General features: G+C 40.8%; 3 protein-coding genes across 3 annotated transcripts; 1 reads left to right on the top strand and 2 right to left on the bottom strand.

Moving 5' to 3' along the window:
* Nucleotides 1–1720: 1720 nt before the first annotated feature.
* Nucleotides 1721–9097, bottom strand: LOC311258890 (dimethylaniline monooxygenase [N-oxide-forming] 2-like). Its single transcript, XM_084355570.1, has 11 exons — nucleotides 9048–9097; nucleotides 7966–8106; nucleotides 7618–7806; nucleotides 7334–7499; nucleotides 7052–7194; nucleotides 6086–6285; nucleotides 4955–5188; nucleotides 4078–4199; nucleotides 3910–3982; nucleotides 3709–3778; nucleotides 1721–3625 (listed from the first exon to the last, which is right to left on the bottom strand). Exons 2-11 carry the CDS (start codon nucleotides 8095–8097, stop codon nucleotides 3278–3280), a joined length of 1677 nt encoding a protein of 558 aa, XP_084211696.1. The 5' UTR covers nucleotides 8098–8106; nucleotides 9048–9097; the 3' UTR covers nucleotides 1721–3277.
* A 1913-nt stretch (nucleotides 9098–11010) lies between these two features.
* On the bottom strand, nucleotides 11011–14796 carry LOC311258889 (flavin-containing monooxygenase 5-like; the record flags this gene model as incomplete). The annotated part of the gene is made up of 9 exons (XM_084355569.1): nucleotides 11011–11425; nucleotides 11524–11596; nucleotides 11684–11891; nucleotides 12019–12166; nucleotides 12789–12985; nucleotides 13670–13812; nucleotides 14020–14185; nucleotides 14385–14573; nucleotides 14665–14796. The coding sequence occupies 9 exons, from the start codon at nucleotides 14794–14796 to the stop codon at nucleotides 11011–11013; spliced, it is 1671 nt and encodes a 556-aa protein (XP_084211695.1).
* Nucleotides 14797–18984: 4188 nt separating this feature from the next.
* LOC311258066 (flavin-containing monooxygenase 5-like) lies at nucleotides 18985–23119 on the top strand (the record flags this gene model as incomplete). Its single annotated transcript, XM_084354113.1, has 9 exons — nucleotides 18985–19116; nucleotides 19298–19486; nucleotides 19911–20076; nucleotides 20347–20489; nucleotides 20614–20810; nucleotides 21045–21180; nucleotides 21748–21967; nucleotides 22194–22266; nucleotides 22729–23119. The coding sequence occupies 9 exons, from the start codon at nucleotides 18985–18987 to the stop codon at nucleotides 23117–23119; spliced, it is 1647 nt and encodes a 548-aa protein (XP_084210239.1).
* Nucleotides 23120–23631: the final 512 nt, after the last annotated feature.

Here is a 23631-nt window from a genome sequence, read left to right as displayed (position 1 = left end):
TCATTGTTGAAGCACAACCTTTTTCTATTTAACCCTAATGTGATATCAGATGGCACTGGCACTTACATCTTTTGTGTTGTAATGTTGTAAATTTCCTGTTAAGGGATTAACAGCCAAGCGTTCCCATGGTTCATATTTGATGATAAGGTGACTGAACTGGTAATGAATCTTAATGTGACCTTGACAGATGTCAATGTAACAGATGTGACCCCCAAACAAGGGTGGAAGTACTACATAGTGTGTGTCAATTTAGGTGCACACACTATTTCTCTGTAGTTGATAGTTGGTGATTAATCCATATCCAGGCACTGACACACTGATTTAATAGTCACCTTTAAATGTCCCATTGGCTCTGTCAATCTCAGGAGCAAATGTGACTTTTTGGGATGGATGATGTGTCATTTAAGCATACAGTATGTCATTTCTGCTGCTAAGGGGTCTCTCGAGTGAAAACAAAAGACATAAGTAGCGTAGGATCATGGGAGTTGCTGTCTGACCAAAAAATATAATTTTTGAGTGGATATACTCATATTTTTCCAAAAAGGCATGATGAGCTGGGACTTGAGAGATTTTAAGAAAAGTAAAATAAGTGTTGTTCATTTACTGCATGCACACATTTGTGATTGCTGAGTGACTTCTGCTGATGTGTTGCTGGGGAGAACATGACCTCTCTATCAAGTTGTGCAACAGCTGGCTCTGTCTTGCTCACTGTTCATACACGCATCTTTGCACTGCCAGACAAAAAGAGGACATGTTGACACCTCCTTATTCCTGGAAATGTATGTAAAAATGCCATTTTGAGTACTCTTTTGAAAGGTTATAAGCTGATTTTTTCCATAAGCTCTGTAAGAGCTTCTGACATTGATCTATGGTTCGAACACACTGAATTATCTCAGTTTTTTTTTTTACTTAAAAATAAGCCTGCAGTTGACCTGTAACTGCCCCTATTAGCTATAAAACTCAATGGGTCCATGTCTCATATGGTCCAAGTTCAAATTATAAAACAAAATCAATGAAAATGGACACTTAACACTTGTTTTTCTGAGGAAATATTCAGGCTACTGGTAATATAGCCAATAGCCAATCGCGTTAGCACTGAAAGTGTGTTGAGATTTTGTGGATTGTTAAGGTCAAGGACAACTAAGCTTACCAGGTGTATTTACATCATGTAACTATATAACTGACTACATAAAGTCACCATGAATGTAGTGTTTTTCGTGCCTGAATAAACCAATGTGTTAGATGTCTCATCTGAGTGTCATTTTGTGTTCAGCTTTATTGAAACTGTAACAATATAATAGAATAGTTGGGATTCAAGAGGGCATATATGAAATTAAAAAATAGGAATTAATCAAGATAAAGTCTTAAGTCTCAAGTGGACAATACAAATTACACCTTTAGTAAATCTATTAGCACATTACAACAGGCTGAACACACCTTTGAGGGTGTGCAGGGCCTGCAAGACATGGTGCCTACCATCCAAACTATTAGGCACAGTTAACAACAATACTACAAAGTTCACTTAAATGAGGTCAATAATATTTAGACAAAATATATATTCTTGGTAACTTGTCTTTATTTTATTTTCCTGTTTATGTCAACTTAAGGTCAATAAAGAAAGTTCAACAAACACACAGAAATACCAAAATGAAACAAATGTATTTTTATTGCAACCTCGATAAATTCAATGCCATACAAAGAAAGATCGGTTTCTCAAACACACACACACACACACACACACACACACACACACACACACACACACACACACACACACACACACATAAAAGACAAACATGGGTTAATTTGCATAAACATCTGGAGACTGGATTTTACACCAGCTTACATAAAGCCAAACACAAGCTTGTGATCACTGATGGTTTCTGAGTTAAAGCAACACTAAGAGGCCACCAGATGGTGCTGTTTACCAGCATATTCACACTGTCTCTGGAGTTTGTGGTTTACTCTCCCAGATTCACCTCTTAAGGAGCATTTTCTTCAAATTTAACCAACCTACAATGAGGTGTTCCTCTTATTTTGAAAATACTGGGTACATGTTCTATGTCTGGTTTTTCTGAGTGACACACATCAAGCCAGTAGGAAAGCTATTTCCTGTCTGATTAAGCCAAATCATAATGTAGGTTTAAGAAAAAGACAACAGCATGCTCCTTATAAAAAGGTTGTTTTCTACAGTTTGTGTTACAGTCCACTCTGCACTCCTTCACTCCATGTTAATGCAGTCAGACTGCACGGAGATCTGCATCAAAATACTTCCTTTAGCTAAAAATGAAATATCAGCCCACGCAGAAAGTAACTAAATCTGTTTAACGAGAGATTCTTCATCTTTTTGTCACCATGTCTATGCAAGTTCCTCAATTACTTAATTTCAGAGTTACTGAGTGAGTGAACATCCTAACTCACAGCACCTGCTATGACTGGAGGGGCCATTATAAGAAAGGGACCATTTAAATCCAGATCTATTTCTAAGGAGGGAAGCAGAGAGAAATAAAATTCTTGAGGTGATCAAGATGAAGATTGTGATCAAATTAAACTCAGATGTTCTCTGCAGATGTGCAACAGAGTGGACTACAGTACCAAGAAGAGGTAGACCTTGTTCTTGAGGATATTCAGAGTGAATAAGCAGGACTTTAGCTTTTTTGGAATAAATAGTAGCAGCAGCCAATTTCCTTCTTAACTGGATTGGCAACACCACACCGGAGGAGTTTGAGGATCATGCAGTCTTTGGAAAGGATTTAAATCGTCAAGCCATGTTGGTTGAACACTAAACCATTTTAAGAGTTATGTAATACAGGAGGAAAGAAGATTGGGGGGCAGTGTTTATTTTAGAAAAAATCCTCCATCCTGGAGTCTGTGACTGACAGACTACCCACCCGTATGAATAAAACTGACTTGGCTTTTATTTCTGAGCACATATTTTGATTAAAAGTTTTCCTGCTTCAGGACGCTGCCTCACTTTTGGACCTTCTACATGCTGCATGTTGGTGTGCAGGTTGCTCTGCCCTTTAAAATTGACACACCTGTCAGAAAAGTGCAAACTACTTTAAAAATTTTACAAGCCCACATTATTATTTATACAGTATTTGTTCACCAAAGTAAAAGGGCTAAAGTAGAGATCATGACTTTAAAAAATTCTCAGACTTTTCATTTTTGGATATTAAAGGTCTCTAATCAGTGTCTATTGCAGTGTCTATATTGCAACACGTGGACATCATTTTGGACCCTATATTGTAGAAACTACATCCAGATTTCATTGTGGTTAACCTGTGAACCAGGAGTCCCTGAGGAAAATCTTGCAGCTCTCCAGAATCTGAGCTGAAACAGTCTCATTTTTAGACAGGAGCACCGCTGTTATCACAGTCCCTCCAATTACTAGCAGCAATGGAGAGAAGAGGACAGATGACCGGCTCTCTGGTTCTGGTACGGCTCTGGTTCTGAAAGGCTGAGTCACCCGCTCCCACTGAGTGAGGATGGCCTGACGCGCTCCGTCCCACTGTCCAGGCCCGGTCAGACGGTACTGATAAGGAGTGCAGGGACCGAAGGCGACCTTCACCCAGAGCACAGGATCTCGCAGCAGTAGCCTCAGAAGGTTTGGTCGAACCCCTATCTGTGATTGGAAGTCTGTCATGACGCTTGTGTCTTATACATACTGGAGTAACACAGTTTGATGTACAGCTGAACTAAACTCACCTCTCCAGCCATGAAATCTAGGTAAGAAATGTAATCTACATAGCGAGCAGCCTGTCGTGGACACGGATAGCTGAGAAGACAAAAAAGACATGTACATCTAATTTAATCAAAAAATATTTTTAAAATTCTGCTTTCTACAGGAGGAACATGATTGATCTTCCTTTACCATCTACAGGTTATCAGTATGAAGATAATGTTTACCTTTTGCTGTTTCTCTTTGAATCACACTCGATAACCTCCAGCATTTTCTTCTCAGTTGGAAGATGGCTCAGACCTTAAAGATAAAAACACACCAGCTGACACATCCGGCTACTTAATGATGTGTGTGTCTGTAAATTTACAGTTCTTGTAAAGCTCACAATTATTTACCGGAAAAGACTTTCACAGCCCACCGTGCCTGCATTTCCATAATTGTCTGGATTGGTCCTTTTGTCTGGAAAAGACCCATGACTGCCAGTGTGGGTTTTGATAGAGAAGGAGGAAACAGTCTCCTGAAATTTGAGGAAACAAACTGTTAGGTCATACTTTAAAAATATGATGCATGATATTGCTTCACATAATTAAGATCTACAAAGGCATGATGCTCTTACCAGCGTCATTTATTTTAACATGCCTTCAGAAGTATCAGCCCTTATGTACCAGACTTTATTTTAAAAAGGCATAACATGCAGGATTTGTCAATTGGTTGCTGTTTGTAAACACACCATTCAAGGTTAAAGATAGTTGATTTTTTAGCTTCATTCCTAGGTCTTCGAGACACTGTGTGGACATTGTTTATAAGGAACATCCTGCATAGCATGCCTTTAAAATGTCTAAAAATGTAATGTAATTTTTGTATTGAAGCTATGAATAAATTACAGAATGTAATAATGTATCAGTCAAAGTTTTATCAAAAGTCATTACAACAAAACAATTAAAGGAATAGTTTGTTATTTTGGGAATAACGTGTGTTTCCTTTGTAGCAAAGAGTTACAGGAGAAGATTGTTACCTCTCTCACATCTGCACATCATAAAGACAACATGACTGCAAAAAGTGACACAGTCCAGGTTCTAGCAACATATTTGAGACAGGCATCTATCTCCTTATCTAACTCATTAGTTAGATGTGCTACATGAAGTTTACACCCTCAGTAAATCAGGGCCTCAGTTTCTAATTTTGTATTATAGAGTTTCACGTACGCTTTTTTCATAATAAAAGTTATCAGTCCTAGCTAAACAAAACTCTAACAACCTCTAATATACTTACTTATACAAAGTCAACTCTTGGTCAGGCCCTTCAGACAGAGCAGGAGGCAGGAATGGGAAGTTTGCTTTATAACCTGTACAGAAGACCACAGCGTCAATGTTTTCCTCTACGGTGCCATCTTCAAAGACAACTCCAGAGTCCTTGAAGCCTTTCAGATTGGGTCTCATCACCAGTGCTCCTTGGAGGATTTGATCAGGCAGGTCACAATTGATCAAAGGCCTCCTGTCCAAAAGTCTGGGACGGACAGGAAACAATAGCAGTCAACCAAACCTGTTGTGCTACGAAGATTCTTCACACCAGTGTATTAGCCAGAAGAGCAAACATTAATAATGCTTTAAGTATTAAGTCATTAACATCACAACATTACATTTGAAATACAAACATTGTCTGCAAGTAAGGACACTATAGCCAATTGACCCGGTCGCTGAATTAAACTGAATCATACAAGAACAAGTTTGGTCTTTTATAAACAATATGAATCACAGGACAGAATAACAGCAGGAAATACCAACAAACAGTTAAAATGGTCAACATTATTCCCGCTTAACATATCAGCATGTTAGCATTCTCATTGTAAGCATGTTAAAATGCCGACATTACCATTCAACTTCAGGAGACATGTCATGCTCATTTGACTGAAACACTCAGTGTTAGTTCCTGTCTCTCCCGTTGGCACGAACTTTGGGCTTTTTAATTGTTTAGTTAAACCCCGACCCTCACACTTGACCAAAGGAGACAAATCAGTAGAGGATACATGACCAGTGGGGCACACGTTTTGAGGCCAAGGCTTTGATTAAGGGTATAAAAGGAGCAACCTACATGGTGAAAGTCTGGGCAAACCAATGAAGAAAGTCTGATATACTGTAAACATAGGGGACAGTTGACAGTGTTTATCACTATGCTGCCCAACATCAGACTAATCATTTACAGATGACTAAGCTACAATTTTTATCTAAGTGGTTATACAATATGAAGTGGGGCTTTAAAGATGAATCACGTAGTATAATAAATGAAACACACAGTTTTAAAAAAAATGGTGTTTGAAGCTGGTTGACAAAATCACACAAACCCCAGTGGCCTGGGATCATAAGGCAGAGAAGAACAGACGTCATCCGGGTCAAATTACGTCACCTGTGTCTGGGCTGCAGGCCGTATAATCTGTGGTCATATTTTTGGTTCAGTGATCTCTCTGCTACCCAGTTGACAAAATTGCTGGGAAGAAGCCTCATGAGGATGTTGTTGAGCCTGGTGATAGAGGTCATGTCCAAGGGAAGACCATTATTGGACATCCTGCTGACCACCCAGGCCCCCTGACGAGTGCTGAGAAAGGTCTGTCAGAGCGAAACCAGTATAGTAAGAAAATAAGGTTAAAACTCATTAAATAAAAATTACATTCAAATACATTAAAGGATAAGTTCACCCAAAAATCAAAATTCAGTCTTATCTACTCACACCCGTGCAGATGGAAAGTCAGGTGAGGTTTCATAGTCCGCAAAACATTTCTGGAGCTTCACAGCAAAACAATGTTGCAGCATTCTCCTAAACAGCTGAAGTAGATGGGGACACGTTTTAAAATGTAAATGTAATGTACAGCTTGCTCTGCTTAAATTCACGACTCTGGAAAACGTTATTTACTGTTCATCCTCAATGCTCTTCAGCCACAGTGCATGCTAATGCTTTTAGCTTAGCAGCTACAGTGAAGAGTTTGGCTTTAAAAAAAGGGCATTAATAGCTTCTTTTCAAATCAGTTTTGGTACTGGGGCTTCTGGAGACGCTGGACAAGCTGTATGGAGCCATTGTTATGGTTTGCAGGTTGTTTTTTTAGATTTGAAAACACATCCTCCATCACCTTTGATGCTTAAACAGATGCTTAAGAGAATGCTACAGCGCTGTGAAGCTCCAGATATGTTTTGCGGACTATGAAACTACACCTGACTTTCAAGCAACAAAAGGGTGAGGAGATGATGAATGATTTTCATTTTGGGGTGAACTTATCCTTTAAGAATAACAACTGATGCATGCATGAATAAATATATTTTAGTCATCTGTCTTAGGTCCCTTGGACAGTAAAGCTGTTCTGTTCTTCTTGTGTCTTACCTTCTCTGCAGCTCTACTAATCTCTACTGCAATGTCTCCTCCAGAATTGCCAAGTCCAACAACCACAACCCTCTTGCCCCTGTAGGCATCTGCATCTTTATAATCCCAGCTGTGAAAACACCTGCCGGAAAACGTCTCATGTCCTGGAGGAATACAGATGGTGCTACAGATCAAAGGAGAATGAGAGTCTCTTGCATAGAGTGCATAGCTGTGAACTTGTGAATGTGAATACTCTATTAGTTTCTGTAAAATGTCTGAAAAACGATATATTTGTTCACAGACCTGGAAACTCTGACAGGGGTAAGATCGGTTGGGTGTAGTGGCCTGAACACACCAGAACTGCGTCAAAGACCTGCCTCTCTTCCTCTCCATCCCTGTTAACGGTCACTATGTCCCACTGACCGGACAGAGAGAAATCCGCCCTTGGTGTGACACTCCTGACTGTGGTCTGACGCATGCGTGTCCACATTCACACAAACATACACACACATTAATAACTTCCACTTCACATAATTGTTGTAGAGAAGATGACAATGGTTGCTCCTGGCTAATTCAACTGGAATCACCTGGAAATGGATGTATCTGAGCAAGTCAAAGTGCTTAGCATAGAGCCTGAAGTACTGCAGCAGCTGGGAGTTGTGCATGTAATTTGGATAATCAGCAGGCATGGGAAAATCACTGAAACACATCATCTCTTTGGAGGTGTTGACCACCAAGGAGCGATAAATGCTGGTTCGCTCTGGCTCAGGGGAGTCCTGTTGACAAATAGGAAAAATAGAGCTGATAGATGATTTTACTGTTTAATCGATAGTGTTGTGTTAATCATTGTTAATTTATCCTGAATGCAGCATGCAGCACGAACAGGTAAAAAGATTAACATGTGGGATACGCTTTGAAAAGATGCCTCCACTCACCTTAAATTTCCACAGGCCGCCAATGTCATCACTGCTTTCAAAGCAGACAGGCTCCAGGCCTTCATCAACACAGATCTTGATTGAGGTAAGACCAGCACTGCCTGCTCCAACCACTGCCACACGTCGAACCATTGCCGAGCACTAGTGAGGGAAACAGAGAATCGGAAATGTGTCATGCCTGAAATCAACACCAATCCTTGCTGAAAACATCCGGGACGGTATTTGATAGAACGCATGTACTTCAGTCTAAAGAAGAGACAATCTGTCTGTTGTTTGACACACCAGATCTCAGGCAGTGATTTAGAAACATTTCTGCGAGTGAATAAAAAATGTTGCATATATAATTATGCAATTCACCACATATTCAAGAACGACAACAGCTGAAGTATCATTTATTTCTTAAAAACATTTTGGGCTTCCCCTGGGAAACCATGGTAACCATGTTTTACGTTACATCACTATGAACTGTGGGTAAATCCCTCCCCAAAAAAGTCAGATGTGGACTGCAAAGGAGCACTCATGCACTTAACAATTTGACAGAACAGCCCTGAGCCTTTGTGGATTTAACGGTATTGCACCTCAAAGTCTGTGAATCTATTAGTATAGACACCCGGACATGACTTTGGTAAGTTATTTTTGCAGCCATTTCCTGAAAAATTCAGTAAATAGTCTTGTCATTACACCCATAGAGTGTACATTCACAATAAGCTCTGTAAATATTTTCTCAATTTGAAAAACAGCAATAATCTATGACAATCCCCCCCCAGCATTGCCTCCATACTTTTCATGAAACAACTTCTTGCTGGGAGCATTTTAACACTGAGGGATGTTCAGAATAACACAACAGCATGCATCAGAATGTAAGTGATGGACCAGAGAGGTAACAATTAAGCACAGCAATGTCATTAAGTTGTTTGAAAGTCATACGAAATATTGCTGAAAGTGAGAGGAAGTAAATCAGTTTGGAGGAAGTGCCACTGCATGGCAACAAACACATTTTTGTCTGGCACAAAAAAAGGACCCATTATTATTATGTTGAAAAACAATGCGCTTATTGTTGAGATTGGAAAGACTGCTCTCACCTTCTCCAGCAAGCTGATTACAAATCCAGTGCAGCTGCGATTAAATGTTAAACAGCCTCTACGCTCACATGAACTCCCCTGTGCTTATCACCAATTCCACTAAACAGTAACACAGGGATGGGACTCTGAACCTGTTTGGACTTGGAATGTCTCCAAATAGAGGCATGCTGACACGTGAGTCCCTGCTGTGGCTGGTGTTTGGTACTCCAGTTATGTGGAAAAGGCCCTTTTCCATGCTTTTCTCATCTTAAACTGCATTAAATAGTTGGTTAATCTTTGTTTAAAGCGTTGGCTGAACATGTGAGAAGCCCTGTATACTTAAAAGATCTCTGGTATTAAGGTGCCATACCAGAGGTGGTGAGTAAGCTCATGGTTTTAAGATACTTTTTACTTTGTTATTTGTTTCTGATCCTTTTTTGTATTTAGTTCTATTCTTTCAGAAGCAGAGTGCCATTGTTGGGAGGCCAGGCACCCATGGTGAGGTCCCTTCACTTTATGCATGTGAGAAAATGCACAGGGACGCAATGTAGACTGCTCCATTTAATTTGCTGTGAGCGTTGCTGCGTTGCACCTGAGATGGTACTACCCCTTGACACTACTCAGTTCAGTGTTGAACTGGAAAAAAGGGCAAATGACGTCTATGCAGGCTAACTCTGTTTTCATTGTTAAGACGAAGATACGCACATACGAAAGCTTACGGTTATGGAGCAGTGCCTCTGGTAGTCGTGGGGGGCAGTGTAGTAGCTAGTGTAGCCAATAGTTCCAGCGAGACAGGACAAGTGGAAGAAGTTTTAAAAATGGCTGAACTTTTTGAGGAGAGATTATGTGAGTTGGTGAGAAGTTTAGGCATCTGTATGATGTTACTTCACCCAGGCACAAACACTGCAGAACAGCTGGGAGGAGATGGGACGTGAATCAAATGTGAGTTGGACGGTGGTGAAGGACAAGTGTGAGGTCCGTGCGAGACCTCTGACCAGCGTGGCGGCGCCCTCTAGTGGTTGTATTACTTAAAATCCATGCCATCGGGAAGGACATGTGAAAGTATGTGCAGTGACGGTTAAATCATTTGAAGGGGATGTGTCTTTCTTCTTATTTAAGGGGAGCATAAATTAGCCTTAAGCTGCTGATAAGCGAAAGGGGTTGTAACATCAAAACTGTATAACTGAACAAAAGTGTGATGACCAACTGGCTGCTGCACAGATTCACTCACAGATACCACTTTTAATAAACCCTACCATATAAAAAAAATCAGCATGTGGTGGAAACTGAACCCAGCTCCCCAGATTGAAAGGCAAGCAACTTAACCACCAGACTGTGCCACACATTTTGGGTGGTATGTGTTGGGTAACTGAAGAAGTGGTGTGCAGTTTGGGTGGGATTCTGAATGAATGAATAAATGAATACAGCTCGGGCTTAACAAATCACCCATGAAGGGGAGAGGCACTCCCCCCTGCACTTGCACTGCTGCTGCCCCAGAGCAGCATTAAGTTGCCCTTCCTCCACCTTTCAATTAAGCACAAGCTGCACACTGGAACAATGGAGAAGTGTGGCAAGAGTCTGGAGAGATTTAACAAAAGACTTGTGACGTGTAAGACTTCATCATAACTGATGCAAGAGTGATTTTCTTAAATGGTTTCAATGCAGGTAAGAGTTTAAGATTTGATTAATTTTTGCTTCCACTTGTCAGTCATGTTCAGTGTTCAATATTATTTTGGTAGATGGTGTAGTTCACTGAGCTAGATGATATTTTACTTTAATTGCGACAAACTGTGACTCTCTTGACCTGAAAAATTATCTTTAATATTTTATCTTTAATAACAGTAACAAAATGTATGTGCAAAGATGATAATCTCATTTGTATTAGGTAGTGTATAAAGCAACAGCAGGAAGCGAGGTACATTATTAATGTAAGTAAACAATTATATTAATGTACAGAATGTATGGAACAAGTATAATTTGCACATCACTGTGCAGGCAGGTACACTTTTATCTTGTCCAACAGTGCAGTGGGATCTTGTAGGAAGGCTGGAAGGGTGTTCCTGTTAACGTAGGCAGCCAAGCCCACTGCAGCAGTCGACAGAATCAGAGGCCACATAAATGATCTCTTGTGTTTGGGCTCATCACAGGGCCTGGTCTGCATGGGTCGAGTCACTCTCTCCCACTGAGTGAGGATGGCCTGACGGGCCCCAGCCCACTTTCCTGGCCCTCTGAGACGAAACTGGTATGGTGTGCAGGGACCGAGCATCACATTCAGTCCCAGCCTTGGATCAGTCAGCAGCAGCCACAGGATGTTTGGTCGAACCCCCACCAGCTTTGCTATCTCATCCATGTAGCGTACAAAGTCGATCTGGATGGTGTGTCTTGGACTGGTGACATACCTGAAAAAGAGACCTGAGTTGAACATTATGGATAACAAGATTTGTTTCTTTTCAGATCCAAAATAGGATCACAAAGTTGAGAAAATCCAGTGCAGTACCTTTCAGCCATTTCCTTCTGCTTAAACTGGACATCTTTTTGCATGGCAGCCATGGAGGGAAGCTTGATGCAGCCTGTTTGGGAGGAGATATGAAACACAGTGGTTCACCTTCTCAAACACAAGATACTTCTATCAGGGGACTGAGATTTTTTTGTCTTACCTTTAAAGACCCGTGTGGCCCATCTGGCCTGCAACTCAGAGACGGGCATAATGGCCCCCAGTGGCTGCACTAGACCAATGATGGCCAGAGTGGGGTGGTCCAGCTCAGGAGGAAACACATACTTGTACAGAGAGGCTTTGTTCTCAGACACTGAGACCACCTGTGAGGCCAGGAATGGAAAGGAAAACCTGTAACCTGTGGCAAACACCTGCAAGACAGGAGACTCATCTCAGTGACACACTACTGGCCGACAAGTCTATGAAAGTGAAAGGAGGACAGACTGATACACAGACTGTTATTGTAAGTTAATGAGTGTCTATACAAAAATAACCTACCACCAGGTCAACATCCTCCACCACACTTCCATCATCAAACTCAACACTGGACCCCTGAAATCTTCGGATGTTGGTTTTCACCTGAATGGTTCCAGACAGGATGCGGTTGGGAAGCTCATCATTCAGTGTGGGATGTTGGTTGAACAACCTGGGATTTATATTTATACTGTTGTTATGTTACTGCAATTTGATCAGCACTGCCAAACATGTAAAGCACCATTAATTACAAACAAAGAATAAACATGCTGATAACGTTGCTCTACAGACATACAAACAGTGCGGCTATAAAGTTTGTTCTTTGTCATGACAGGAGGAAATGCCATGAGGTCTGTCAATGTCATGTCAGTCTGCACATTATATTAAAAGATAAATTCTGTGTTTATATTTTTGGCCTGAAAGCAATGCTGGAGAAGAGCTCACTGATTTTGACAAAATGAAGAGGGTTCATCATCTGGGGAGCTTGAATGTGGTCAATAAATGTAATGAAAAGCTCTCGCACAGGGGTTTTCAAAATCTGATGCTGTGGCACCTCAAACTAAACTGAGACAACTGTGCCCCTCAAACACCCTCATATTGATAGGACCATGAAAGGTAAATGGAGATGGATTCTGACACTCCTTTTATTTCAGAAAAAAGTAAAAGGGACTGTTCGAAGCTCTGTTTGCCCTGAAGTGTAGAGTGAGTTAAAGACTATGCCATTGGCAGGGCAAAACCAAATTCCCTGACCAAGCTATACTGTAATTGTAATTGTACAGATATAAATACAGTACCTGTGCTTTGGCTTAAGATTGTACAGGGCATGGTCAAATTTTTGGTTGAGTTGTCTCTCTGCCAGACCACAGAAAACACCAAAGGGAAGGATACTCTGCAGAAATGTCAACACCCTGTTGAAAAACAAATCAAGGGGAAGCCCGTTGTATCCGAGTCGGTCCAGAATCCAGGATCCCCTTCGAGTGCTCAGGTAAAGCTGGAAACAGAAGGCATGGCCGCCAGTCACTATGTTGGTACGATAGAAATCTTTAATTATCAACAGTTTACAAAAATCTGATTATTCAAACAACACAGGCGTTGTGGCGTGAATGCGACGGAAGGGGGGGAGATGGAATGCCACAAGTGGTTGAATGTTATCAATAACACCTTTAATATGTAAAAATAGCATTTATAAGGTGGATTCAAAATATGTGTTTTATGTGCCCCTAACCCCTCCCAACACGTCAAATAAGGTAACTTGGTCGGTGGCTTAGCATTTTAAACCCCTCCAGAGTCATTTCTTGAGGCACCCCTCTTATCTGTCATAGTGGTATAAAGAGCAAGAAATGTCTGCACTGGTCAGTGGCTGGGTGGGTAAACACAGGACTAACCCAGAGGACCTGAGTCCTGTGTATAACTAAATAGCAATGTTTACTTGTTTTTTTACATTATGTAAGCTACAAAATTAAACTTTGATACTCATTTTAACCCAGACCATGATGTTTTCCTAAACCTAGCCAAGTATAACAAAACTGCAAATGTTTCACATCGTTCTAACCAGACGTTAAATTACAATTATTGCTAAGTCGACCGCGGAACACATGCTCATTGTACCTACAGTGTCCAAAGCTTCGGACCAGTGACCAAAGCTGCCAACACAAACACACTTGTTTGCACAAACCTGCTTGGTGACTCTGCTCAGTTCCACTGCAATGTCTGCTCCAGAGTTTCCTATTCCAATCACTACAGCCTTTTTATTCCTCCACTCCTCAGGACTCTTGTAGTCTCGGCTGTGGAAGTACTTCCCTTTGAAAGTGTCAATGCCTGGAAAAAAAAAAGACTTGACTGTGACTGCTGGACAACGCACCTTTCTACTCTTACTGCAAGACTTTGATCTGTAATTTAAGATGACAACACTATGGTCTCTGTTGATACAGCATTATATAACCACATTGATCAGGGTTGCTGGTACAGGCTTGTTTATACTGTGTCAAAAGTTGATTCTGTGTATTTAAAGCCTATCAGTTGTACCTGGGAAGTCCTGTAGTGGCATGTTGGGGTGGCAGTGATGTCCAATACAGATCATCACAGCATCAAAAATGTGTTTCTCCTTTTTGCCATCCTTGTTCTCTGTCTCAACATCCCACTGGCCTGAGTGAGAAAAATCTGATCTCTGCTTCAGCTGCAAGATTTTGGTCTGAAACACAAGAAAGACAGAAACAGATAACAGTTTGCTGATAAGAGTACAAAAGCTGCGGTGAGATGAATATTTCCTATACATTAAACCATCAATTGTGTTGAACTAAGCAACATTTCACACTTGAAACTAAGGTGAGAATGTTGCATCTGTAGGCACAGAGATACGTAACAGCAGGAAGTTAGTAAAGCATGCTTACATTGAGGCGTATGTGCTTGATGAGCTGAAAGTTGTCAGCATACATTCGGAAGTAGTCCATGATGAGGGAGTTGTGCATGTAGTTGGGGAAGTGTGCAGGAATGGGGAAGTCACTGAAACACATCATCTCCTTGGAGGAGTTGATGATCACAGAGTGGTAGATGCTGGCCCTGTCTGGCTCTGGATTCTCCTGCGAGAACAGCCAGGAAGAGAGAGTTTATCAGCCTGACTCTCAAAATTTAGGCAGTAAAAGAAAGTCCAACTTGCAGAGTGTGACCCACCTTAAACCTCCACAGACCACCAATGTCATCGCTGCTTTCAAAGCAGACAGGCTCCAGCCCCTCATCCAGACAGCACTTGATACAGGCCAGACCTGAACTGCCTCCTCCAACTATTGCCACACGACGAGTCATACTTCAGCTCTGTGAATCATGAAACAGATTACTCTGAATAATGTTTTATGTGTGAACAAGAAGACGCATCCCTGGAGGTGCATAGAATAGCTGGCAAAGAGTTTTCCAGGTTTTTGTGTTGATTGGAAACTCAGATAAATTTTTCCAGACTTTTTCTGTTATGGACAGTAGTCCGCTCACTCTTGTTTTCACTGTTGATGTGGACATTTCTCTGTTCTGTGCCAAACACAATCATTTACTATAATCAAAGTTCAAAGGCAACTTTTTTCTCAACTCACATGCACTGAAAAGTTACAATTGCATATTAAATGTCTTACCTTTTCCGTGCTGCATGCAACTCAACAGTGAGTGGAGTGATGTTGAATGGGGTTGTGTCAATTTATCAAGCGGTTATCCTAAACTGACCCTTGAATCACTGCAGCGTCACAACAGGCGGAGAGAAAAATATATAACTTCTCGACTCGAATAGTTAAAAAGCAGCCCCCAAAAAAAGGTAAGTTATGGAGACACATTCTGTTCTGTCTAAGTCATAAAATCGGCAGTCACAAATGAATGTAAATCAATAATCATAAATCAATACATTGTTATCGCTTTCTACTGAGTCTTCTGTGATATATTAATAAGTCAAAGGATTAAAGTGGTTTCATTCAACAGGCTATCATTATAAAATAAAATGCTAAAGTGGTTGAAGAGGACATTATCCAATTTAAAGATATTTCAGAACCTAGTTAGTAGTTTTTATTTATGGCTTACTGATTTATAACAATTTTAATAGATGATTTATGAGCTATTGTGAAAGTTACTGTTTATAAGTGTACAACACTGGGTGACTTCGACAACACAGCAGGACACTTTAAGGGAGCAAATGTCTCCATCTGCTGTTTTTTTATGGTGAAAAGATTTTTTAATATCTCACAGCTCAGTATAAATCCTTTATTTCAACGAAGACCGTGTGAACATACCAAAAAAACAAATCAACAAACAGCTATTCTGGTGACTTGGCCGTTGAGTGAGTGGACGCGGTGAGTTGACATGACTTATGTTTCAATGTTTTTCATAAAACCGGAGCCTAAACATCAAGCATGGGCAAGAAGTAACATTTTAGGAGTATAACTTAAGAGTCTGGGCTTGAACCTGTGAGTGCCACTAAAGTTAAAAGATAAAGACTAGCGGCCAATAAATGATTACATTTTAAGTTCACCTTTATCAATCGCAGACACATACTGTTTAAAGAGAAATGGTACTTGATAACAGATCTGGACGGAACCTGTGTGACAGAACCAGAGCCTGCTGTGACACCCAAATAAATACAACCTGTTGAAGCTCCCCAAGAGCCACAGCCTGCAGTGACCTCCCAAACAAAGCCTGAATTGACTCCAGAGCAAACATTGCCCTCTGTGACAACAGAGACAGGGCATTGACCAGCTGATGCAGGCTGGTGTGAAAACCGGTGATGAGGTGGCTGAGGTCTTGACCCAACAAATACCTGAGCTGGAGCTACACGGGCTCCTGGACTCGAAAGATGAGAAGACACCATACAAGTTTAAGGAAAAGTGGCCTATATACTGTATATATATCACCATTTTTGTGTTGTTCTTGGAACATCATAATTAATGTTGCTGAAGGACCATCATTGCAACTGACCAAAAATGTAATGTTACAGCTTTGAGACTCAGGAGAAAGACCAGAAAAATATCCATATGGGAGAAATGACCCTTTCTAACACGTGGTTAATGTATAACGTTGATGAAAGGATCTATTTTAACCCAAACTATCTTTTCCCAAGCCTAACCAAGTATTTTGTTTCCTAAACTGAAATTTTGCATTGTTTCCTAAACCTAACCAAGTATTTTTGTTACCTAAAGCCAACCAAATTGCGACAGAGGACTGATTTAGAATAAAAGGAAAATCAGTCAACTTGTTCAAAACAGGACACAAATCCTAGTCTCCAGGGTGAGGTCCTGTACATAACCCATTCAGCTACAACATCTTGCTTCAGATGTTAACTGTGCCACTTGTTGGTCGGTTGCAAAGATGGTCCTGGACAAGATCAATTATGATGTTCTAGGAACAACCTCGACATGGTGATAAACCCGCCTCAATGAGGTTGAAAGAACTGCTTTAAAATCAAGCCTCAAAGACAGCATAAGCTTCTGTTGCTGCTGATTTATTGTATTTTTCTGTTCTCTATCTGTTGATGTGGTTGTAAGTTGTAGATATACCAACCTAGAGGTTGCCAGTTTATTACAGGTCAAATGTTAGAGGTTAGACCCTGAGTTTGAAATTAAAAGTCTGAAGTTTATTTTTACTTACATACATTTTCACATTCATATTACACATACTCACACTAAATGAAATATTGTTCCTATGATAACTTGCACTTTATTACAGTATACCATAAGAGGATTTAGAACTGTGGGAGACTCTTTTCCATGGCTTTTGGAGATTGGTGTAAATATACACACGTCACAAAGATCTGAGGCTGTTTAAAAAGCTTTGTAAAAAATACTGAAAAATACTGTACTGCACACTGACTCAAAGACACAAAGTGTATTAAAAAAGACAATACTCTGATCCAAGTCCCATCATCGTCTCATCAAGATGTATATAGGCTAAAAGCTCTATAATGGTTAACCATCCAACCCGCCCAGGATCTGCACTTGGGTATAAAATCAAGGGAAGCTAACGAGAGAACCCGGATCATTTAGACAGATGAGAATGGACATTGCATAAGGTTTAGATTGCGTAACCTCTGCTGCAATTTTATTTTTATGAAGAAGGACTCTGACAAGGACACCGCTGCACTAACAAGGTACTGTGATCGACTGGTCTCAGAGAGAAGAGCTTTCCTCTGAGCTCCAAAAGCTCATAGACTCAACCTTCACCATATGAAAATGATTCAAGTTGGTTTTGTGTTGCTCTTAGTTTGAGTATTTGATATTTTCTTTGGAAGGTCCGACAGTTTACAAAACCTTTAAAAAGAAAGTTTTAAAAGATACAGTATAAACATTTTTTTTTTAAAAGTGGTTTATAAGTCAACTGAAAATGTAGAAACAGCAGAGAAATGCTCCTTCTGTTTCCACATTTGTTTTTTTTTGTTTTTTTCCCAACATGTACCTATAGAGTTTACTTTAATGTCATTGGACATCTGCTGACTTGTGAATAGTATCAACAGTAAATTTGGATGTTGATTAATATTTGTGTGAGATTCAGCATGGCTGTGGTGGGAATTTTAGGAGTGCTTTATTAAATCTCTTTATAAACACAACTTGCTCACTATAGAGACATCTGCCAGTACATTTGTTATCAAGAAGATCAGAAGTTATTGGAAAAAGAGTCCTGAGGTCATCAGATAATAGCTTCAATAGCAGTTGTAAAAAGTCTAAATATGACGTTGTATTCACATAGTGACTTGAAGGTTATGTGTAAATAAGACACAATCAGGGAATGTCTGACTCATGTTGTTGATGACTAGCCTTTAGGTCACTGTCTCGTGATTTATTACAGCGTTATTTTATGAGTTATGAGAAGCAGTAAGTGACGTCAACGTCTAAATGTGCCTACACACTCGTTCCACATGGGAGTGTTGAGTAATATTTAAACTTTAAGAGGGGAACAAGCATTGATAACTGCTATCAACAAGGAATACACCACAGTATCTGGGCTGACATCATTTCCTTTTTACACAGTTTGTAGGCAATCACCGTGAGCGGGGACAAAGGGTGCATCTGAATGAGAAATATGGTGTAGCAATAACTAGACAGAGGCTGTCCAGCTTGGAGCAATTAAAGCCAATTTTGGTGCTGCATAACAACAACATAAAACACCAACCCCATACAATTTTCACAAGGGCTTTATACTATTACTTTCCTTTTTTTAGTTTTTATGTCACATTTGCCTCAATAAAAAGACCAGTGGATGTATGGCTATACCACACAATCAATCTGTGAAAAGTATGGCTCCCACCACAAAGAACAGGTTATTTGAACATTTTAATGCATTTGAAGCCATAATTTTAGGTTAAATCAGTGGATGCAGGGAACCTTTAAAAAACTTCAATATCTGGTCAATATCTGGCTGTAACACAATGCACAACTTTTCTTTCCTGTTCATTATTCCAGCAAAAGTCTGCTGGTTTTATTGTGCTTATTAAGAAACTGAATCTCTTAATCTGCTTTGTTTTCCAGCATGCTTCAGAAGGTAGCGGTGATCGGTGCAGGGATTTCTGGGCTGACCAGCATCAAGGCCTGTTTGGAAGAAGGTCTGGAGCCCACCTGCTTTGAGAGCAGCCATGACATTGGAGGTCTATGGAGATTTAAGGTGAGCCACATACAGTATTTCCGTGCAGTACAATTTGAAAGAGTGCGCCTGGTAAAATGTGTGCTGACTGTGAATACCAAGCTTGAATCCCATTTTAGTTGCATACGGTGGCCCCAAAGTCATGACAGCAACATACGGACTTGCACCACTAACGTATAGCATGTTTTTATCTGCCTCACAGGATGATCCAGAGCCTGGACGGGCCAACATCTATTCCTCGGTGATCATCAACAGCTCCAAAGAGAGGATGGCCTTCAGTGACTTCCCTCCACCAGCTGAGCTCCCCAACAACATGCACCACTCTGAGATGCTGCTGTATATGCGCCTCTACGCTGAGGCCTTCAAACTGCTGCCACACATACGCTTCAAGGTTAGTGGTCATTATATGTAAAAGTAGGTTTCGCTGCTTACGTTGGTGTGTCCTTCAGAGGGCCTCAAGTTTAGGTTGAACATGCACCTCCTCCTAAAATGTAACTCCAGTCAAATATTTCCAGATTTGTTTGAACCAGGATGTTGGCAGTGATTATTTACACCTTGCTGTGTCCGTCATCATTAGCCCTAAAGTATATCCCGGCCCATTTCCACTCATTCCTTACTAATCTGTCTGCGTGTTGTGCTTTAACCTTGCCCCTCAGCCTGACCCCTGACTGTTTTAACCTGCCTTCCTGTTTCTGACTCGCCTATTCGACGGGATCACTCGATGTTTCCTGACTTAATGATTTGAACAGATAAATGCCAATAACATTGGAGGATATTCAACACTATTTGTGTGTGTGTACGTGTGTGTGTGTCAGACTACCGTGGTCAGTGTGAGGCAGACCTTGGATTTTGCTTCAACAGGCCAGTGGGAGGTGGAGACGGAGAGCAGAGACGGTCAGAGGGAGACTCGTGTTTTTGATGCAGTGATAGTCTGTACCGGACACTTCACCCAGCCTCACCTGCCACTCAAAGACTTCCCAGGTACCAGAAACATTTTCATACTACATATGAGAAAACTCTGTTTTCCTTAGGTCTCTTTTCCAACAGAGATATTGATCTAATGGAGATTACCTAGTTTAGATGACTGGTTTATCTTGTGGTTAAGATAATAGTCAACAGGTATCAACACAACATGAACGATCTCATACTTTTGTGTCACCTTTCTCGGCCTCCACATCTTACAAATGATCAGTAATCATTCATTAAGTAAGCAGTGAATTGATTGATTTTTCATTGATTCCACTGTTTCAGGTATTGAGAGCTTTGAAGGCAGGTATTTCCACAGCTGGCATTACCGCAACTCTGAGGGTTTGCAGGGGAAAAGAGTGGTGGTGGTTGGAATAGGAAGTTCTGGAGGTGACATTGCTGTAGATATCAGTAGAGTTGCTGACAAGGTACACAGCCAAACCACATTTCTGTATTTGCATATGCATATTAATGATACTTTTATGATGCTGAAGGTTTAAAAGATAATGAGGACAGGGATGTTTACCCACTGTGTGCTGATCTGATCTGCAGGTGTACCTCAGTACCAGGAGTGGAGCCTGGGTTGTGAGCCGTGTAGGACAGGGGGGGCTCCCAGTGGACATGTTGGGGGTCTCCCGCATGGACATGATGCTGCAGGGGCTCTTCCCCTCGTGGAGTGCCAGGATGCTGGAAAAGAAAGTGAACAACGTATTTGATCATGGACTATATGGCCTGAAACCAAAACATGGGTAACAAAGTCATATTTTAGTCACAAACACTTAACTAATCGACCAATGCAGAGACAGTTCTGATACATTAAGAGTAGATAAGTACTAGCAGTTTCTAGTAGTAACCCAAAATAACATTATGCACCTGAAAATGAGTTTGATATGTATCCTTTAATAGAACTATCCATTTACATTTCTGTTGGTTTAATGTATGTTATCATGTTCCTCTGCCTCCTCGTATGGTTATATTGGCAGGATTTTTGCGCAGAATGCTGTAGTGAGTGACGACCTGCCAGCTCGGATCATCTCGGGTCGCGTTCAGGTGAAAACAAATGTGAGAGAGTTCTCCGGTTCCAGCGTGGTCTTTGTCGATGGCAGCATTATAGACAAGGTGTGTAGCACAACATTTCACAGAGTCTGTAACTCTGTAACAGATATATAAGGTCTGCCTGTCTTATAACAGGGATAATAATGTTTCACTTGATCCTGTGATATGACAGCATTCAGTTTTGGACTTTGTCACATGTGATGGCGTAGTGGTTTAATTGCCATTTAGGTACACATTGTGGCTCAGAACACACTTGAACCTTAAAGCATGGTGACACAGAGCCAGTCAGAGTAGAATTAAAGTTCTTTGTGGATTTAATTGAAAAAACGATGAGGGTCGAAACCAGTAGATCACAAGGAAGATGAAACTTAACCAGACAAAAGACAGGTTATGAATGATCAAACCAGAAAACAGGCAGGAGGAATCAAAGAAGGCTAGAAAGCTAGGGCATGTGCAAACTAGACAATCTGGTGGAGTGCTTGTGAAAATTATAATACTGGGATGATTAAGTTCATGTTAGGCCAATGAGTGAGTGGGTGGGGAAGGTCGGGTGGTGAAACTATCTTGGAAAAGGGTTAGTACAGGACAGGAGGGAGCAGAAATTGAGCTGTTTATGCGTGTGTCGTACAGGTGGATGTAGTGGTGTTTGCCACAGGGTACAACTACGGCTTCCCCTTCCTGCCCTCAGCTCTGCAGGCTAAATGTGGCTACAGGCTGCGTCTCTACAAGCATGTGTTCCCTCCTGCACTGACCCAGCCTACGCTGGCGGTGGTGGGCTTTGTCCACGGCCTCGGGGCTATCACTCCACTGGCTGAGATGCAGGCCCGCTGGGCTACAAGAGTGTTTAAAGGTAAACTTGATCCAAGTTTTTTAATAACTTGTTCACCTAGAGCTAATTTGAGCTAATACCTCCAAAAGACTTTCTCTGCTTATAGATAAAGACTCTTGTTTGCCATAAATATTCATACACAGAATACGCTCAGTGTGTGATTTGTAAGATGAAAATAACCAATGTGAACAACAAACACACACATTATGTTCATGCGATTGGTAATAATTTTTCATGTTTCCCCAAGGTTTAAATCATCTACCCTCAGAGGAAACAATGCTCGAGGAAATTGAGAAGGACACAGCAATCATGCATCAGAGGTAAGACACAAAACATTTATAAGGTTGAATAATATGTTCAATTTGTCATGACATTGCTTTTTTAAATTAATTTCCTACATTCCAGTAAAATGGTGTCTACATCATACATAACAGCATACCCAAAAAGTCCCCTACCGTGAGTAAAACATGGCCTGTTTCATATAATGTGGGACAACAATCATGTAACATCAATATGTTTCTGAGGAATTGGGTTTACTGCTCTTCATCAACTCATTCATCAGATACTGGAGCCTAAAGAGGAATGAACCTCGAAAGGAGCTGATGATGATGAGAAATTAAACAAGAAAGAACGAGCTGAGACATTTGTCAATCAGCAAACATGTCTCAAAAGATGCCTATCTTTAAACATAACATCTATGTAATAGAGCACTGACTGTTAAAAGTGTCATATGGCAACTTTTAAAACTCATCTGTCTGTCTTTTTGCATCTCTGTCTCTTAGATATGCCTGCTCTGAACGCACCCCCATCCAGGTGGACTACATCCCTTACCTGGACTCTCTGGCAGAGCAGGTGGGAGTTCGACCAAACATACTGTGGCTCTTTATGAAGGACCCCAGACTGGCACTGCAGGTTTTAACAGGTCCCTGCACTTCATATCAGTACCGTCTGACTGGGCCAGGCCAGTGGGCTGGAGCCCGTATGGCCATCGTCACGCAGTGGGAGCGGGTGCTTCAGCCTTTCAGGACCAGAGTGGTACCAGAACCAGAGAGCAGACCTTCCTCTAGACGGAGCATCATAGTTATTTTCTCAGGTGCAGCACTATTGTGCTGCTTGTTGTACAATAAAAACTGCCTCTCCTCCTTCTTTCCTCCCACATTCTGTAAATCTTAGTGTTAACGTTTAGTGTTTGACCAACATGGCTGGACTATTGAAATCTTGTGTAAGGTGAAGCATGATATTCAAAAACCTTCTCCTTTGTGTTTTTTGCTACTAGGAAACTGAAGTTTCTATTATTTAAGTTCAAGAAAGCTGAAGTTGTCCTTATTCACTCTGAATACCCTCAAGAACCACTTTTTGCTACTGTTGTCCAGTATGCTGCACCGTATGCAGTTTAATTTGATCAAAATCTTCAAAAAATGCTCCATAAGAGTTGAATCTGGGAGAGTAAACCACAAAGTTGAGAGACAGTGTGAATAAGCTGATAAACACCACCATCTGGTGGCGTCTTAGTGTTGCTTTAACACAGAAACCATCAGTGATCACAAGCTGTAAAATTCAGTATCCAGATGTTTATGCAAATGAAGCCATCTGAGTCACTTTTCTGTGTTAGAGAAACTAAACTTTTTTGTATCCTTTGTTGAATAAATCCATATTATTATAAAACACATTTCATTTTGGTATTT

This window comes from Pagrus pagrus (genome assembly GCF_965226575.1).
Source record: "Pagrus pagrus genome assembly, chromosome: 6".
In the NCBI taxonomy this organism is placed as follows: domain Eukaryota; kingdom Metazoa; phylum Chordata; class Actinopteri; order Spariformes; family Sparidae; genus Pagrus; species Pagrus pagrus.
The sequence above is the reverse complement of the archived record's forward strand: the minus strand, read 5'-3'. Positions and strand labels throughout refer to the sequence as shown.